Genomic DNA, 19,518 nt, shown 5'->3' with positions numbered 1-19,518 from the left:
AGTGACTCAGCAGAGACAGGGCAGACGGGAGCACAGCCACGTGACCCCAGCCAGCAGCGTCAGGCCAGAGGGGCAGCCAGGCAGCAGGGAGGTGAGGGCCACTGCCCTGAGACCTGCCAGGATGCTGGGCGGGCAGACGGGGGCATGGCAGCACAGGTACGCAGGTGGACGGAGGAGGGTGGGGGATGATCTCACGGTGCAGCCAAAGCGGGTGGGTCTTTCCTCCAGGAGCCCAGGCCCGGCGCGGCAGCAGACCACTGGCACTGCACGGGACCCACACTTACTCTGTCTTACACTTAGTCTTGCGTGCCAGGTACTGTGTGACGCGTGTGCCCTGCCTCACTCCACTGAACCTCATGACTATCGCTGAGAAACAGTGAAACCCGGTGGTGTGGTTCCGCGGGGCGGGGGAGAGCTCCTGCAGGCAGAGACGCCCTGGTCCTGCCCCGGGTGCAACCGTGTCCTGACGCCCTCCCTGCCTGGGCACAGAAGGTGAAGGAAACGACTGTGCAGCCCACTGCAAGTCACGGCCGGGGTGATGTCCAGTGCCGGGGTTTCGCGACACCTTGGGGTGGGCTGTGGAACTCATACTGGGAGACCTGCGTCTGGTCTCCCAGCCCTTGGGCCTGGAACAACTCATCCCTCCTCTGGGTCACTGCCAGCTCCTATGGGAACACCCATTAATAGGCAAAGATCTTGCAAGACTGGGTCCCTACCAGGACGTGTTGTGGCAGAGCTTACAGACTGGGAAGATATCTGGGTTGGAATTAAGCAGAAACAGAAGACTGGAACCAAGGAAAAAGAAGAAAGGAAGCGAACAGCCTTTCAAGGCTTCATTCCAAGACAGCAAACTTCAGAGACAAAAATGGCAAAAACAATGGATTGGCTGGTGCCATGGCTCAGTAGGCTAATCCTCCGCCTTGTGGCGCCGGCACACCGGGTTCTAGTCCCGGTCAGGGCGCCGGATTCTGTCCCGGTTGCTCCTCTTCCAGTCCAGCTCTCTGCTATGGCCTGGGAGGGCAGTGGAGGATGGCCCAAGTGCTTGGGCTCTGCACCTGCATGGGAGACCAGGAGGAGGCACCTGGTTTCTGGCTTCGGATTGGCGCAGCGCACCGGCCATAGTGGCCATCTGGGGGGTGAACCAATGGGGGGAAGACCTTTCTCTCACTGTCTAACTCTGCCTGTCAAAAAAAAAAAAAAAAAAAAAAAAAACAACGATGGATGACCAGGGTGCTTGGTGTGGATGCAGGCGTGGGGCTGGGCACCAGCGGCAATTCGTTTGTGCCTTGGCCTGGTGCATCACGACCCTTCCAGACAAGGTCCAGGCCTCTCTGCGGGGGCAGGACGTGGCAGGCTGTCCTAGCTTATGCCACAAGTGTCCCCTTGGCTGTCCCCATGCTCCCGAGGTTAGGTGCTCTCCTGGGTAGGATTTGGCTTCTCCTGTAGGTTGGCGGTCCAGTCCCCATCAATCCTGATTTTGTTTGTGGGGGACCATCTATCTCTATGACTGGACTGTGTCCGGCACAGACAAGAGGGAGACTCGGCTTGCAAAGAGGACCAGCCCTAGCCGGATTTCTGTTTGATGACGCCGCTTCCGCTGCCAATGTCTGCCTTACTGATGGTTTCTGTGGGGTACAGACAAGAGGGCAGAACACCGGGCCAAGGCAGCTTAGCAAGTGTGTGGGCTATGGGCCCCAGACCACAGGCCCCTGGAATGTGAATAGGAAATGAAATAAGTAAGACCAGCAAGGGCAGGGCAGGCCAGGGCCACGCTCTCAAAAGGGGATTCAGGAAGTCAGCCCTGGCACACAGTGTGCAGGGCACCGAGCCATTCAAACAGCCGGGAAACCCCCTTAATAATGGGCCTGCCAGGGTCAGAACCACCAGGGATGCTGTAAAAAAAAACAATACACCAGCACTGACGGGGGAGGAGGCAGACCCAGAGACATTAATTTCATTGCTCCAGGCTGGGGCCTGACACTGGCATCAGCTAAGAATTCCCCAGGTGGTTCTAATGCATTTGCTGGCAGGTCTTGGAAGCCATTGGCCTAGATCGTGGTTCTTGGTCTATTTCTGGAAAGGAGGAAGGCAGAAAAGGCATGTGGGAAGGTTTCTTCTTTGTATACACCTGTCTCTCTCCCAATGTCTTGGTGAAGGGGCTGTGCAGGCTCTGGGGGCAGGCGTTCAGCCAAGGAACGAGGACACCCAGTGCCTGGGTTCCAGCCCTCATTCCTGCTTCCTGCTCACGTGCATGTTGGGAGGCAGCAGGTGATGGCTCCAGGGCATTGGTTCACCCACCTGGGAGGCCTGGACCCATCCTAGCTTTGGCTTGGCTGCTATGAACATGTGGGACCTGACCCAGCGGACAGCAGCTCCCTCTCACTGCTGCTTTGTGTATCTCTCTCTTTCTGTCTCTTTGCATCTCAAATAATCATGGTGGTTTTTTTTTTAAACCTGATTCTGATATTTCCACCTGGAAACGGTGGGTGGAGCTCAACAGCTGCTATGAACATTCTTTGCAGGGCAATTATTAGATGCCTACAAAAGAATGTAAGTTGGAAGCCAGCTAAGCCGACAGGAGTTAGCACAAGACCCTGTGACCCCACTCAAACTCCGTCCTGGGGAACTTCCTTTCCTGAATGGGGTCTGAATTATTGGAAAGCAGGTGGCACTTTCCTTGACACACAAATTCTAGGCCTTGGGGAGGGCAGGGCCAGCAGGTTGGGGGGTGGGGGTGGGGGTGGGGCTGAGGCTGGAGGAGGATCCAGTGACCCCGCCGGGAGCGAGGGCGCCAGGCAGAGCCTGCCACAGCCTCTCAAAGGGGCGAGGCAGAGAAACCCCTTCAGCCCGAGCACAATGGAAGCCCAGATGCTCTTGGAAAAGCCAGGCTTTCAACCGTTTTGTTTTCCCAGCCCTGACTGCTGCTGTCCAATGGCCCAGCAGGCACTCGTGAGCAGGAGCAGGGGACCAGGCCCCCGCAGCTCAGCTCCGTCCCAAGTAGAACAAAAAAGACGCAATCTGATCTCCCCTTCTCTCTGCCTTGTCGTGGGGTGAGCTCCTCCTTGGGATCGTTATTCTGCTAGAAACCCAGACACCTGCTGTGAATCGCCTGGCCGGGCTGCACAAACTAGGTCGGCTGCAGCTCTCAGGGTGTCTGCGCGCCACAGCAGGTGTGCCAGCAGGGTGCCAATAATGAAATCCACACGCCCCAGGGTGCCTCTCACCACAACAGCGCTTCCTCCCCCTGGAGACTTTGAGGAGGGAGAGGGACCAGGAAGTCGGCACCAGGGGCAGCACATGTATTCTTGGGAGGCTGGGAGGCCAGAGGCAGGGCTGTTGAAGTGGTCCGGGTGGGGCCAGGTCAGGGGCTCCATATGAAGGCTGGGACATCAGGACAAGGTAGGATCTCGATCTCGCTAAGGGGATGAATGAAGCAAAGGGTTCACTTATTTATTTATTTGAGAGGTAGAGTTACAGACAGAGGGAGAGACCAAGAGAAAGGTTTTCCATCCGCTGGTTAACTCCCCAAATGCTGCAATAGCCGGAGCTGGGCTGTCCCGAAGCCAGGAGCCAGGAGCTTCTTCAGGGTCCCCCACGTGGGTACAGGGGCCCAAGCTTTGAAGCTGAAGGCTTTTGGGGTGGCAAGGGGTAGGGGTGGGGTGGGGCTCTCATTCCTGGCAAACAAGGCCCCAGCAGATGACAATGCAGGCAGTAAGACAGAGACGGCCAGGCTGCCCTCCACGAGACTGGCAGACAGTGTGAGATCAGGCCCAGGGCTAAAGGTGTCCCAAGACCTGGAGGAAGCTCCTGGCTCCTGGCTTTGGATTGGCGCAGCTCCGGCCATTGCGGCCAATTGGGGAGTGAACCAGCGGATGGAAGACCTCTCTCCCTCTCTCTCTCTCTCTCTCTCTCCCTCTCTCTCTCTCTCTCTCTGCCTCTCTTTCTCTGTGTAACTCTGACTTTCAGTAAATAAATAAATCTTAAAAACAGAAAAAAAAATGTGTCCCAAGGCACAGACAGGAACCAGCAAGCTACAACTCTTGGTCCCAGGCCTGTGCACACTACAGAAGGGACCCCAGCATGGATTGGCGTAGTTATGTTGACATTAAATAGTCTGGCTGGGGCCAGCACCGTGGTGTAGTGGATAAAGCCTCCGCCTGCAGTGCCAGCATCCCATATGGGTGCCAGTTTGAGTCCTGGCTGCTCCTCTTCCGATCCAGCTCTCTGCTATGGCCTGGGAAAGCAATAGAAGATGGCCCAGGTCCTTGGGCCCCTGTACCCACGTGAGAGACCCGGAAGAAGCTCCTGGCTCCTGGCTTTGGATCGGCCCCTGCTCTGCATTGTGGCCATTTGGGAGCCTCTGCCTCTCTAACAAACAAATAAATAAATCTTTAAAAAAATAAAATAAATAGTCTGGCCTCTCTTACTACTGTGGGGAGTGCAAATTGTCACAACCCATTTGGAAAACCCTCAACAGTATCTCCTAAAGATGAACATATGTGTGTCCTATGCCCCAGCAACTCCACTCTTTGGAATATGCACACCAAATCATGTACACACATCTGCCAAAAGACACACAGGCCGGTGTTCATAGCCACAGTATGTGTAACAGCCCCCAACACCTACTGCTAGCATGGGAGAGTCCTGCGTGGGCCGTCACACCATGAACACTGGACATCGTGGCGGCTCTTGATAACACGAGCCAAGATCTGACCCAGGAAGGGTCTGCATTGTTTGACTCCACTGCACAAAGCACAAACACTCTACAGGCAGTACACCAAACCCACAGACTTCCACACTCCGAAGAGATGAACTGTATGACATGCGACTGTCTCGGTTTTGCTGGCTTCTACATATATGACATTGGAGGTCAGGGCCGTGCTTATCCTCGGTGGGGACCAGAGACTGGGAGGGACTTCCGGGTCTGATGATGCTTGCTCTCTGGCTTGGGGAGCTGCAGCCTCACAATTGGTGCACTTCTCTGTGTGCACAAACGCACTTCCAAAACTGTGTGGGAAGTGGAATTAAAAGATTCAATTTGTTTTGGTGCAAAAAAAAAAAGTTGTAATCCACGTGTAGTTTTTCATACTGTACATTTTCCTTGAACTTTAAAAGTGCTTATTTATTTACTTGAGAGGCAAGGAGAATCAGACACACACACACACACACACAGAGAGAGAGAGAGAGAGAGAGAGCTCACTCCCATCCACTGGTTCACCCCTCAGACGCCTGTAATGGATGGGGCTGAGCCGAGGCTGAAGCCAGAAATTCAGGAACTCAGTGCAGGTCTCCAGGTGGGCGGCAGGACCTCCGTTACTTGAGCCACCACCTGCTGCGGCCCAGGGCCTGCCTGCACCCGGAGCTGCGGCGGAGTGGAGCCAGGCATCAAAGGCAGGCGCTCCGGGATGGGACGTGGGCATCCTGAGCAGCACCTTGACCGCTGGCCCGAAAGCTTGCCCGCCATGAACTTTCTGAGGTCCTCTTCATGCATGGATGTCACTCTTTTTTTGGTACCAAAATAAATTTATCTTTAAATTCTATTTTTCCAAGACCTTTCTGAAATACCCTTAGATGTTAGACCTCAGTAGAAATGGCAACAAGAACCACAAACAAAGCAGGCCTGGCCCAGTGCCAGGCGGTGGGGAGTCCGACATGGTCACGCCCTTCACAAAGCTTCATGAAGGCCTGACTGGCACCCGGGTGACTTGCGAGAGGACCCTGGGCTGGTGAGGTCCTCTTCTCCTCCCTGCTTAGCAAAGCTGCAGGGGCTGGGGTATTCTTGGAGGACAAAGGAGGGAGGGTCTGCCCACTGCTTCCCTCTCCTGCACTCGGCTGGTGCGGCCCTAGAGGCCGGAGCATGAGGCCTGGGGGCACCCTTGCCTTAGCACTGGCCGGGCGACTCCTCACAGCCCAGCCTTCCTGGGTTGGGAGGGGGCGTAGCCTCAGGGAGACCTTCAGGGCCGTCCGCCCGAGGTGGGCTGGCCCACAGGGCTATGTCCCCCTGCCCAGCCTCCGCCTAACCCAGCAGCACCATCCAGGCTCCTGGATGATGGACTTGGGGAACTTGTGAGTCACCACGTGGCAGCTGGACCACTTGAGCCTCCAGGGAGATGGGAGATGGATCCCAGTGAGAGGGCCCTGAGTGTGGGGGCGGGGTTCCCTGAGAACCCCAAGTAAACAGAAGGTAGGATTTTAGGGCGCAGGGCTACAGCTCCTGGGGCTGTGGGCCAGAGGAGGACACAGGATGCAGCCCTGCGGGTGGAAGCTGGGGGTATTAGAAGCCAGATCCTTGCGCCAGCGCCGTGGCTTAACAGGCTAATCCTCCACCTTGCGGCGCCGGCACACCGGGTTCTAGTCCCGGTTGGGGCGCCGGATTCTATCCCGGTTGCCCCTCTTCCAGGCCAGCTCTCTGCTATGGCCCGGGAAGGCAGTGGAGGATGGCCCAAGTGCTTGGGCCCAGCACCCGCATGGGAGACCAGGAGAAGCACCTGGCTCCTGGCTTCGGATCAGCACGATGTGCCGGCTGCAGTGGCCATTGGAGGGTGAACCAAGGCAAAGGAAGACCTTTCTCTCTGTCTCTCTCTCTCTCACTATCCACTCTGCCTGTCAAAAAAAAAAAAAAAAAAAAAAAAAGAAGCCAGATCCTTTGTGAATCAGCCAGTACCAGGGGCTGCTGCCAGGGTGGGGCTGGGGCCCTGGAGATTCTAACTAAAACACCTCCACTGACAACTCTGATGCACGACAGAGCATAGGGACTCACGTGGAGAAACACTGCTTAATCATTCACTCAACAAGCATTTAGGGGGATGGACACTCTAGCGCCAGGTCAGTGCTGGGCTCTGGGGAAGCAGAGGACTACGGCCAGGCCTTGCCTTCTGTCTGAAGACCAGGGAGAGGCCAGCGTGGGACAGATAATCACACCGCAGAGGGATGGCAGCAATGACAGGTGTCCGGGGCACACGGGAAGGGTGGAGGAAGCCACTGGTGGCTCTTCCTGCCAAACCTAAGTTCCTCCCGCTTGTGCACTGGCGGTGTGACGTGCTGGATGTTGCGCTCAGGAAGGCACAGCAGCTCAGGTGCAGCTGCAGCTGTTGGACACCGCCCGTGACAACTCACCCCGCAAAGAGACCCCCCAGGTCCTTTTCACGCTGTTTTTAAAAATAATGGGCAAGCCAGGTGGCCCAAGAGCAGGCAGTTGTGTCTGCTTCAAAGTCTCTGGCACTTGGCTGGCGCCGCGGCTCACTAGGCTAATCCTCCGCCTTGCGGTGCCGGCACACCGGGTTCTAGTCCCGGTTGGGGCACCGGATTCTGTCCCGGTTGCCCCTCTTCCAGGCCAGCTCTCTGCTATGGCCCGGGAAGGCAGTGGAGGATGGCCCAAGTGCTTGGGCCCTGCACCCCATGGGAGACCAGGAGAAGCGCCTGGCTCCTGGCTTCGGATCAGCGCGGTGCGCCGGCTGCAGTGGCCATTGGAGGGTGAACCAACGGCAAAGGAAGACCTTTCTCTCTGTCTCTCTCTCTCACTATCCACTCTGCCTGTCAAAAAAAAAAAAAAAAAAAGTCTCTGCCACCTAAAAGAGGTGACTTTATCATCTCAGTCCTTGGGGCTTGAATTTAGCGGATCGCACGCAGGAGGCCTCAGACCGGCTCCCTCCCCTGTACTTGATAGCGGACGCCAGCTAATTCTCTTCTTCCTTCAGGTCTGTATGACGTGACACACACATACCACAGCAAAATCAGTTCTTAGCCTGGGTCAGTGACGCGGATCAGCAAAATAGGCATAAAGGCTGCCTTTTCGGTGGCCACGGAAATCTGTGGCACTTGGCTGGAATCCCTATTCCGGCTACTGTTGTGGCCCCGAGACACCACACCCTTCCCCTGCCACAGGGGTCCAGCCTGGAGCAGCCCTAGAAGCAGAATCGAGAAAGCCAAGAGGGAGCCAAGCAGCGTTACCTTGGTGCCATGGTAGAAGTCGTCCACGCACGTGGCGTTCATGAAGGTCTGGTGGAAGTGGGTGCTGGTGTCGATGCCTCCAGGGATCACCAGCTTCCCTGTGGCGTCGATCACCTTGGCCCCTCCGGGAATCATGAGCTCCCGGCCCACCTGCTGGATGATGCCGTTCTCGATGTAGACGTCGGCCTCGTGGGTGCAGTCATCGTTCACCACCTTGCCTCCCTTGATGAGAATCCGCACGCTGGCTGAATTGGCAAGCATGTTCCTAGAGTGGGCGAGAGGGCGCCAGTGAGGTCAGCTTGCCTGTCACTCACCAAGACGGGCGCCTGTGAGGTCAACTCGCCTGTCACTCACCAGGTCCCACCCCCTCTTCAGCAGGCCCCACCCCTTCCTCACCAAGTCCCACCCCTCCCTCAGCTGGCCCCACCCCTCCCTCACCAGGTCTCACCCATCCCTTACCAGGCCCCACCCCTTCCTCACCAGGCCCCACCCCTCCTTCACCAGGTCCCACCTCTCCCTCACTAGGCCCCACCCCTTCCTCACCAGGTCCCACCCCTTCCTCACCAAGTCCCACCCCTCCCTCACCAGGCCCCACCCCTTCCTTACCAAGTCCCACCCCTCCCTCACCAGGTCAACTCCTCCCTCACCAGGCCCCGCCCCTCCCTCACCAGGCCCACCCCTCCCTCACCAGGCCCCGCCCCTCCCTCACCAGACCCCACCCCTCCCTCACCAGGCCCCACCTCTTCCACACCAGGTCCCACCCTCCCTCACCAGGCCCCGCCCCTCCCTCACCAGGCCCCGCCCCACACTCCAAGGTGGGGCCCGCCTCCCATGGGCCTCACCATAGGACTTACTGGGAATGGTGACAGAGGCACTAAGGGAAGGGCCCACAGAGCGGTCATTTCTCCCTGAAATGCCCTGCACGTTCTAAAGCATCTTCATTCCTAGTATCTCCTTCTATTCCCAAAACAACCCAAGGACTGGCACTTCAGACAAGAGAGCAGAAATGCCAAGGAATTCATGGCTACCGCGTGGCCGAGTGAACCCCGCGTGTCTCATACGACTGATGTGGCCACTTCCCACAGGAGGCAGCAGGAGCTTGGGGGGGGGGGCGTCTCAGGACATTCTTCAGATAGGTCCTGCCTGCTTCACGCTCCTGTGTTGGGCACTGGAAGTCCACTGTCCACACCGAAGCCACCGGCAGGTTGCCCATTCGGCGCTCGTGCCCCAGCCCCACCCCAGAGATTCAGATCTCCTTGGTCAGATTGGGTCCCTGGCATGGGCAGTTTTCAGATGCTGGCGAAGTCCATCTACCCTGTGTTTAGAGGACGAGCAGCGACCTCGCCCAGACGCAGGAGAGAGAGATCCTTCCCAGCTCATTTCAGGAGGCCGGGGTGGCCCTGACACCAAAGTCGGACACGGAACAGCGAGGAGAAACCCCGGAGCAGCAGCCCTCGGGCTGTGGATGAGCATTCTGGACAAGGCGCGCGCTAACACCGTTCAGCAACACAGAATCGGTCACGCATCACAGCGGGGTTATCCCGGGGATGCGAGGCTGGCTCAGTATTTGAAAATCAATCAATTATGATTTAACAGGGTGAAGGACAAAAACACAGAACTCTATCAACCGGCACAGGAAAATCGTTTAAAAACTCAACAAGTCACGACAAAAACTCTCAGCGAAGCAGGAATGAGGGAAACGGCCTTAACTCGACGCACAGCACCTGCAGAGAGCCTGCCGCACGGGTGGGCATTTGGCCATGGCCAGGACTTCCGTGTCCCACATCAGAGCGCCCGTGTTGGGCACTGGAAGTCAACGCCCCCTTCTGGCTCCGGACTCCAGCTTCCTGCTAATGCAGATCCTGGGAGGCGGTGGTGACGGCTCGAGCACTTGGGAGACCTGGGTTGAGTTCCTGGGTCCTGGTTTTGGGCTCCCTGGTTGTTGTGGGCATTTGGTAGAGTGAACCAGTGATGGGAACCGTCTCTCTTTATCTGTCGGTCTTTCAAACGAAAAAACCAAACCAAACAAACAAACTACAAGATCAGACTTAATGATGAAAGACCGGGAGTGTTTCTCCCCTAGGGCTGGGAACAAGGCAGGCAAGGCGATCTACTCTTACCACTGCTGTTAACACAGGGAGTTCTAGCCAGCTCTGTAAGGAGAGAAAAATGAAATAAAAAGCGTAGTTGAAAAAGAGAAGAGAAAACCATCCCTATTTGCAGAAGGCATGATGGTCTAGGTAGAAAATCCAAAATATCTATAAAAAGAACTCCTAGAACAAATGGATTCAGCAAGCTCACAATCAATACACAAAAGCTCTTGGCTCCTGTGTACTGCAATGAACACACAACCTCTCAAAACATGGAAATGTTTAGGCAGAAATCTAAGAAAACATGTACAAGTGTACTTCCAAAGTTTGTGGAAAATGGAGTTAACAATGTATGTTTTGGACAAACTTTTTGAGGTACCCTCAAATAGGCCTTGTTTGTTGAAAACCACAAAAGAAATCCAATAAGGTCCAAATAGCTGGAGAGACACTGTGTTTATGGCCGGAAGACACAACATCGTAAGGATGTCAGTTCTCTCCCGGAATTGTTGAACACAGCTCCTACCAAAATCCCAGCAGAATTGTTGTTGTAGGTGGGACTCCTGGGGTTGGAAAGCCCCAGGCATGGTGCAGGCACCTGCTCTGTCCCTGACAGGGCAAATCGCTGTGAACAGAGCAAAGAAAGCAGGTTTCCTCTGACCCTCATCATCTCCCACTGCCTGCCCCGGGAAGGCTGTCTCCCAGGGCGCACCTGCTGAAGGAAGGCCTCTAAGGCTCTCTCTCGGGCACACAGCTGGCTTACACAGTTGGCCTATTTTTTTTGCAAGTTGGCCAGGCTGGGGTGCCTGGAATCTGAACATCGAGAAAGCTTAGCGTGCCCCTGTTGCTGGGAAAGGCTGGCCCCAGGGACTGCTGTCAGGGATGGGGTGGGGAGAGCGCTGGGAAACAAGACAGGTGGCTGGGAGTGACAAGTGCGCTCCATGAACACACATGCTCCCTGCTAGGTAGCGTCCTGACCCTGGGGAGAAGAGACCCTGCTCCCTTGTGGGGAAGGCACAGGGCAGAGGGGGCTGGAGAGACGGGAGGGTGGCGAGAATCACAGCCATAAGCCTACACTGGCCGAAGCTGGAACGGAACTGAACACATGTCAGGGGATCCTTTGTCTTAGAAGTCTGACAACCAGAGCTTTCGTTTCATATGCAATGGTCAGAAATGGCTTTGGTTCTCGGGTGGTGAACTTAAGACACTCTGGCCAAAGATAGGAAAGTGGGGGGGGGGGGGTGCAGTCTCTCTCGCGCTCTCTCTCTAGTCTCCCAATAGAAAGCCAGCAAGGTCAGTCTGCATCAGAAGAGGGAAATGGTGGTGGGGGTTGGAGCTGTGCGGACAGCTCATCCTACCTTTACGGTAAGAGGAAGTCTAGGGCTCCTCCCAGGGCAACACTGCTGCCTGCCACTGTGAATGACAGCCCAGGTTTGCTGCCACGTGCACAGCACGGGCCTGGAGCCGGAGGCCCTGGGGGACGATGTGATGATGTGATAACACCTGACTGCGGTCGCGGCTGAGCTCTGATGCTGACATCGAGAGCCAAGCGCGCTGCCCTCCACAGAAGCAATAACACCTCTGCCATTCCGTGCCTGTCACTCTACTCGCCTTAATCCACGTGGCGACTCTGCCACGGGGGCCGGGGCAGCGTCAGCCCCACTTCGGAGGAGGAAAGGGAAGCGCTGAGAATGCCAGCAGCCCACGCGGTGTCCCACAGCACAGCCGGGGCACGGGTGGGCTGTCTGACCGCTCGGAAAGGTTATGGAGCTAACTCGGGCTTGAAGAGTTACAAGTGCGTTCTTTATAGTTTCTTGTATTTTTCCAATTTCATACAATAAACTTCTATAATCTGAAAGCTTATATTAAAAGTTTTTTTTTTGACAGGCAGAGTGGACAGTGAGAGAGAGACAGAGAGAAAGGTCTTCCTTTACCGTTGGTTCACCCTCCAATGGCCGCCGCGGTAGGCGCACTGCGGCCGGCACACCGCGCTGATCCGATGGCAGGAGCCAGGAGCTTATCCTGGTCTCCCATGGGGTGCAGGGCCCAAGGACTTGGGCCATCCTCCACTGCACTCCCTGGCCACAGCAGAGAGCTGGCCTGGAAGAGGGGCAACCGGGACAGGATCGGTGCCCCGACCGGGACTAGAACCCGGTGTGCCGGCGCCGCAAGGCGGAGGATTAGCCTAGTGAGCCGCGGCGCTGGCCAACAGTTTTTTTTTTTTTTTTTTTTTTTTTTTTTTTTTTTTAAAGCTACAAGGCAGCTTTAATTCAGGCCCCACTGGCTGCTCCCTCCTCTGCCACCCTTCCTGGTGTGTGGGGTTGGGGGCACTTGGAGCTTCCCCCAGCTCCCACACTTCCTTCCCTTCTCCTGGGCCTCCACCAGCCCTTGACCTGCCTTGTCCACTTCCTCATTGGGAAGCCCTGAAGAATGCCAAGGAGGAGCTCTGGGACCCTCACCCAGAGGCCTGGGCTAGCCCTGGAGTCCTAGGCTGGACCACACTCCTCGGAGCACTGTAGAGGGAGCTCGTTCTCAGAAATCAGAGGACCCGATTAATGTCAGCGAGCAACGGCTGAGCCCTCACCGCATCCTAGGCCCTCGCTAACCCCGTCAATACATGATCTTACTTCATCCTTACAAGGTCCCGAGGCGCTGACCATCGTTGCCCCGAGAGGGAGCCAAGGCTGAGAAAAGTTACAGGGACTTCCTCAGGTCACACGGCCAGTCTGTAACCGAGCAGACTGAAAGCCAATTCACCTGTGGAGCCGGACGGACCCAGGGCGCCCCCTCCCCTAAATCCATGTGCTGAGGCCATAACCCTAGGGTGCCGGGGTGGCTGTGTTTGAAGAGACTGGGAGGCTGGGTTCTTAAGGTTAAATGAGGTCACAAGGTCTGATAGGATGAGTGTGGTCCTAGAGGTGGTCCTAGATAGAGCGCGCTCTCTCTCTCTCCCTCCCTCTCTCTTTCTCCCTCCCTTCGTACACATGTGCAGGAGACAGGCCACACGAGGACAGGTGAGCAGGCGGCCACAGGAGAGCCCTCCCCAGACACTGACAATGCGGCACCTGATCTTGGGCTTCCAGTCTCCGGATGAGTGAGAAAATCGGTCTGCATGTTTTGCTCCGGCAGCCGGGCAGCCGGATAGAAGCTCCTACGCTCTCAGCCTCGGCCAACCTGCCGACATGGGGGGTGGGCCGACCCCAGCTTTGACGTCTTCACAGTGTATCCCGTTAGGCCCTGGGGCTGGCTTGACCCCCTGTGGGAGCCACCTCGGCCCTCTGGCAATCTGCGGGCTCCTGTCCTCACAGTGGTCCGGAGGAGGCTGTTGGCTGGCCCGTCCCTCGGGGTTACCCAGGCTGCCCAACACTGGACATGTGCTGATGCGCTTGGAGAACATCAGAGCGCAGCTTCTTAACGCACTTCTATCCGTGTGCTTTTGGAGTAAAATGGACACTTGTGTGCACGACACTATTCCATGGCTTCACCCCTTTCCAGGGGCGAGCCCTGGAGATGGCTGTGGAGACGACAGACCACAAGTAGCTGCTCTACCAAGGGACAAGGTGCAGAGGGGACACTTCCTGCCTAAAGACGGAAACACGAACTTGACAGGCTGGGGTTCTGTGCGGCTCGGAATCTGCCTTGCTGTTGGCTGTTGACACTCATTATGCTTCTCACTTCCCTCATTAGCACCTCCTACCTGCAGCTTCCCCCGCTAGTCTTTGCTAAACTAAACAAAGGAAAGCCCTTGCCGGCATCTCCCTCTGCAGCCTGGGTGAACGCCAGCCGGGCTGGTGAGCAGGGCGGCTCCCCGGGCACTCACTCGAGAGGGGCACCCACTGGGGAGCAGCTGTTACAGCCCAGCCCAGGCTCTGGGGCGTGGCTGCAGCCTGTCCAGAGGTGGGAGGCTGTGGTCAGGAACAGGAGCTACACAGAAGGTCACGGTCAGCTGCACCAATGTACGATGTCCCAAGTGATCCAGTTTCTTTCCAAAACACAACACTGGTGTGGACACAGCCATTACCTGCCCAGTGGTCTCCTACAGGCTGTGGACTGAGTGTCTGTGTCCCTCACACCAGTTCCCAAGGCGATGGTCCCTGAAGGTGCTCAGGTCATGAGGGAGGAGCCCTCAGCAGTGCAACTTGTGCCCTTATAAGAAGAAACAAGACCTCTCGCTCGCTCTCTCTCCTCCCCATCATGGCAGGATACAAGAAGGTATTCACCTGCAAGCCAGGAAGAGGGCCCTCCCCAGGAATTAAACCAGCCAGCACCTCCAGCCTCCAGCACCATGAAGAATACATTGTATGGTGTAAGCCACCCAGTCTATGGTATTCCTGTGACAGCAGCTGGAATGGACCCAGACATGACATTGTCAGAAACGAACATTGCAATCAACTCATCGTAAAGCAGCAACTGGGCCTGAAATGCCACCTCCTTTAAAGACTTCTGGCTATGTCACACATGCCCATATGCTTCGCCAAACACTGGTCGCCCAGCTATTTCATCTATGCACATGAAAGAATTCAGACCACGTCTGCCTCTCAGGCAGAACTGGGGAGACTGCCAGATTACGGGGTGCCACGGGAAAGAATAAACCGCAAGTCTGGAATTCTGGGGCTGCGGAGACCCATCAGGCCCACCCCAGCTTTCCCTCTGATCCCCGGACTTTCTCAAGTGACGTTGAGCTCCGGGGAGCCGCCACAGGTATTACTCTGTAACCGCAGGGATCCTGCGTTCTGCAGCGCGTCCGGGGAAGCAGCGATGCTTTCCACAGTGAGATGCTGGCTCTTCTCCATCTGCCAAGGTGTCTGCAACTACACCAGTGTGTAGCCCCCTTTCTGTTCTCTGGTGTGGACTCCTTATGTCCCCGAACTGGTTTCCTGGGTCAGAGCAGGTGAGTGCAGGCTGGGGACAGGCACTTCTGGGCGGGGGACAATACTGTCACCAGAGGGGTGTGTGCTGTCCCCAGGAAGCCTCTTCATGTTTAAAATAGTAACAATTATTGCTGTCCAACAACTATGTAGCTAGAAAACAGAACGCCCTCCACTCCCCCAACAGGCTTTTGTTTTCACCTATCGAGCAGTTCCGATGCTCAGCCCCAGGGGAAGCATCTTCCTGAGCCGGCAGTCAAGGTCACGGCAGCTGCGGAGGCTTGTTCCTGAGACAAACACCCCCTGCCCTCCTAGAAGGCGCAGGGTTCGCTCTGCCAAGGAAATGCCAACCCCAGCGCCGTGCCTTGGAATTGGCTGCTCCTGTCATCACCTTCCCCGTTCTCCGAGCCCGCAGGGAGGTGCGAGACAGGGAACCGTGCAGTCTGTCCCACACAGCTGCCCCCGCCAGCAGCTCAGCTGGAGGACACCGGGGATGCCCAGCCTGCACGGGCACTCGGGGCCAGAGCGATGGGGAGGGGACGCTGCCTGCATAAAGACCTTCGATGCAGCGTGAGTGTGCTAGCTCTCGGCTTCAGACATGTCATTCCCCGATCAACGGGCGTGGGTTGGAGATCCACATTTTCTCTTTTGATGGAATCTATAGAAAAACGCATGATCTCGCACCACACAGCCTGTCACTGTGATATCACAGACATGCACGAGGAGGGCCTCCCTAGGGTCCTGCGACATGAAGGGTCTGTGGCATTTAAGCAAACCCTAACAGCCATCGGAGGGTGGCAACTTGAGGGCGAGGGGAAGCCTGATGGGGGCGGAGGACAGCCGCTGTCCAGACTGGCCGGCCTGGCTCCAAGCAGAGAACTTTTGTGAAAGGCACAAAAGAATAGATGGCAGGTGTTGGGCAAGGAAGACCAGACCTGCAGCTGTTTTCCTTCTGATCAGCGTAAGGGAAAGAGGAGCAGCGGGGCGGCCGCCGCCTCCTCCGCAGAGCGGTCCCTCAAAGGGGCCGGCAGGGGGGTGCTGGCCCTTACAGCACCTGCGGGGCACCCAGGAGCCACTTTGAGCTGAAACACAACAAATCAAAGGTTCCACAGAACACAAAAGCCGGAGGGGAAGTTTGAGGCGAGTGGGAGATGAGCAGGGTTTAAGTTAATGAATTCAATTTTTTTAAAAAGCAAATTCTTTCCTAAAGAATGGATTCCTCACACGTGACTCATGTTAAGGCACAATATAATTTATGGTTGCTTTGATCAACGGCCACGTCGATTTAAAATAACACTTGTGACACGCACGCAAGGTGTGCAGAATGATGCAAACCCTGCGTGAACGCCACGCCGTGGGAGCCGTTCAAGGCCTCCTGCTCCGTTCCTCCCATTGCACCTGCTCCCTCGCAGACGTAACCACTTCCGGGGTGCATTTCTACGATCCAATGACTAACAACAATCCGATGACCAGAAAGATAAGAGGCCCCAGCTGTGTCCACCCCATGACCACCTCTCCTGATGTCCCATAAGGACGCCTGCCCTGAGACGGCTCTGTGACCCCAGCTCTCTGCTGTTCGAAGCACACAGAATCTACAAGCCCATTCTAGGCTAAGTGGAGAGGGTGTGTTTGAATATTATGCAGGCGCCCACTGGACCCCATCACTGGGCTGTTGGGGCTCAACCTGTCTGAAACCAAGCCCACCACCCCCAGTCACCTCGTCCAGGAACCCGTACTCCAGACTCCTCCTCAACACAGGCCCTGTCGACGTCCGGGGCGCTGGCCTCCGTGCCGGGCCTGACTTCGCTCACTTGGGAGTCACATGTGGAATACACTGAGGGCCTCTGGAAGTGGAATCTGGCCCTGGGGAGGAACCAGGGAGGGTCAAAGGGCAGGTCCCCAAGATCTAGTGCGAGACCTGGTTTCTAGGGCAGGAAGAGAAGCAACACTTCAGAGGGTATAGGCCCATGCTGCGGCCAACGTTACAGTCACCAGGAGAGGCCCTGGGTCCTTGGCCAGAGGCATAGGCATTTCCTGCACCAAGACAGCCAGCAAGGAGGCCTCGGAGAGTCCCACCCTGTCTCCATCAACCAGGGCAGGATCAAGTCCGCAGGCAGCAGGCGTCACCCCGGGGGCCCAGCTGGCCTGCGTGCACGTGACTGGGAAGTGTCTGCACCAGGGCACGAAACACCAGCACTGGGGGTGCTGCCGCTGGGCAAGGCAGACCGGGACCGAGGCAGGACTCCAGGCGAGACCAGCACTGGGGGCAGGAAGAGGCAAGGGAAGGGGTAGGGACCTGGTCCCCATCTGTTGATGGACTGGGGGGAACGCGGTGCACCAGGGCTCTTTTTTTTGCTGAGAAAGTTTTAAAAATAAGCTTAGGCCTACGGAGCTGCTGCCAGTGGGGATCAAGGGGCGAGGCCTCAGTGGGCAGAGCTGCTGTCAGTGGGGATCAAGGGGCGGGGCCTCAGTGGGCGGAGCTGCTGTCAGTGGGGATCAAGGGGTGGGGCCTCAGTGGGCGGCTGCAGCTTGCAACCTCTTAGTACTTTGTGCAAACGGGAGCCGAGGCTCCGGAATGAACAAATGACGACGATGACGGCAATGTTGATTACCACGAGGTGATCCATACATCTTGCATAAACGTCTTCAAATCTCAGACCATACCCCGCAAATACTCATAGGTACAATTACCATATGCTAATCACAATGCATAAAGCCCCCGCGGAATGTAAAAAAAAAGGTTAAAATTACAGAAATACATAAATGCCAGCCTCTTGGGCCCAAGCCACGCAGGAGATGAGTGAAAGAAACAGCTTCCGGAAAGGCATGGATAAACCCAAGGAGGGTGCATCCTTAACAGGGTAAGATCACGTAAGAGGCTTTAACCCCCTGAGCGCGTCTGAGCCGGCCGGGCCCAGCGCGGCTGCACTTACTGGGCAAGCACCCTCAGCATGCAGAGGGCAAAAGTGGGATTCCACAGGACAAGCTGGGAGAGGGTGGTGGGAACGGGAGCTGCCGACCACGGGCCACAGATCAGCTCCAAGTCGCGGAGAGAAACGGGGCCAAAGTGCGGCGTGTGTGGCTGGGACAGGTCGGGCTGCCTGGGTGCTGTTGCATGTGTGTGCCTCCCAGCCCGGAGGGCGCACAGTGTCGGTTGTGAGCATTTGGACAGAGACCTGGCTCCTTGTCAAGGGCTCACCCCTGGGGGTGCGTGGTTTCACTTGACCTGATTGAGTAGCAGCCAACGAACGCGTGAGAAATTCCTACTTCTGCGAGCGCAGCCTCGGGAAGGAAGGCAGAGGCGTGCACAGGGGAGACCAGGATTCCTGGCTCCTGACCAAGGCTTGGGCCCGAGAACCCCAGGGGTTCTCCCTGCCCAGTGGAGCCACCACCGCCACACTGGCCTCGCCCAGCCCCTGGCACATTCCTCACCCTGGCTGCATTACCCATGTCCTCGCCAGCTGTCCCAGGCTCCAGAAGGAATTCCACCAGCTCCCTGGGCAGGGCAGCAGCTGCAGCTCAAGGCCTCCAGTGGCCCAGGGTGGCCGCTTCCTAGGATGCCAGCCCCAGGGGAAGGGGGCCAGTGTGCCACTGCCAGCAAAGGGGGCAGAGGAATTTGGATGGGGATCGAGGAGGTGGTGAGTAGGAGGAAAGAGTGCCTTTTCCTGTCTCTAGAAGCAGCACAAGGGGCTGGCGCTGTGGCGCAGCGGGTTATGGCCCCGACCTGCAGTGCCAGCATCCCATATGGGTGCCGATTCAAGTCCCGGCTGCTCCACTTCTGATCCAGCTCTCTGCTATGGCCTGGGAAAGCAGCGAAGGATGGCCCAAGTCCTTGGGCCTCTGCACCCACGTGGGAGACCAGAGGGAGCTTCTGGGCTTTGGACTGGCTCAGCTCCAGCCATTGTGGCCATTTGGGGAGTGAACCAGCTGATGGAAGACCTCTCTGTGTCTCTACTTCTCTGTATAACTCTGTCTTTCAAATAAACAAAGTAAATCTAAAAAAAAAAAAAAAAAAAAAAAAAGGTAGCACATGCTTGTGCTGCCTGATGATCTTTAGATTTGGAACAGAAATAGAGAATATAAAACTGCCATTTTTTTCTCTTTTAAACTGGGAAAGAGAAGGAACCAGCTACAGAATATACAATACCTTGCAAATAATAAGGGAGAGACAGAAGCAGAAGCAAAACAGTAAATGAGGTTTGAAAGCATTCACAGGCCAAGGCGGCTTCTAGGCAGGTAGCGGTAAAACCCCCGAGGAAAAATGGAGAAACCGATGATGATGCGAAGAGGCAGGAGGTGGGGATCTCCGGAGGGGAGGGCCTGTGCTTGGGGCCATTCCTTAGGATCTGTAAATGCTTCTCAACTGCCCGGGAGCTAGGCAGGCACCTGCTTTGAATTCTCCGAACTGCACACCTGCTTTCTGCAGTCTTCTGCATGTAACTCACCAAGCATCCTAAGACAAAAAACCTGAGAGTGACGGCACGCCAGCATACAAACAGATGTCACGTGGAGCTACAGCCCGAGCGCACACCCACGCACAGGCCAGAGGGAATATGGGTGATTTTTTTTTCCCCTATAATTTTCCAAATGTTCTGTATAATCTTGCATTGTTT

General features: G+C 56.4%; 1 protein-coding gene across 1 annotated transcript in view; it reads right to left on the bottom strand.

Moving 5' to 3' along the window:
- DPYSL5 (dihydropyrimidinase like 5) overlaps window positions 1-8,211 on the bottom strand; it is a 44,764-nt gene extending 36,553 nt beyond the window's left edge. Inside the window, exon 1 of the mRNA XM_062210163.1 lies at window positions 7,951-8,211. Coding sequence (XP_062066147.1) covers window positions 7,951-8,211 — 261 coding nt within the window. The remainder of the gene's footprint in view (window positions 1-7,950) is intronic.
- Window positions 8,212-19,518: the final 11,307 nt, after the last annotated feature.

This window comes from Lepus europaeus, chromosome 13, assembly GCF_033115175.1.
Source record: "Lepus europaeus isolate LE1 chromosome 13, mLepTim1.pri, whole genome shotgun sequence".
Taxonomy (NCBI): domain Eukaryota; kingdom Metazoa; phylum Chordata; class Mammalia; order Lagomorpha; family Leporidae; genus Lepus; species Lepus europaeus.
This window is presented reverse-complemented; position numbering and strand designations above follow the sequence as displayed.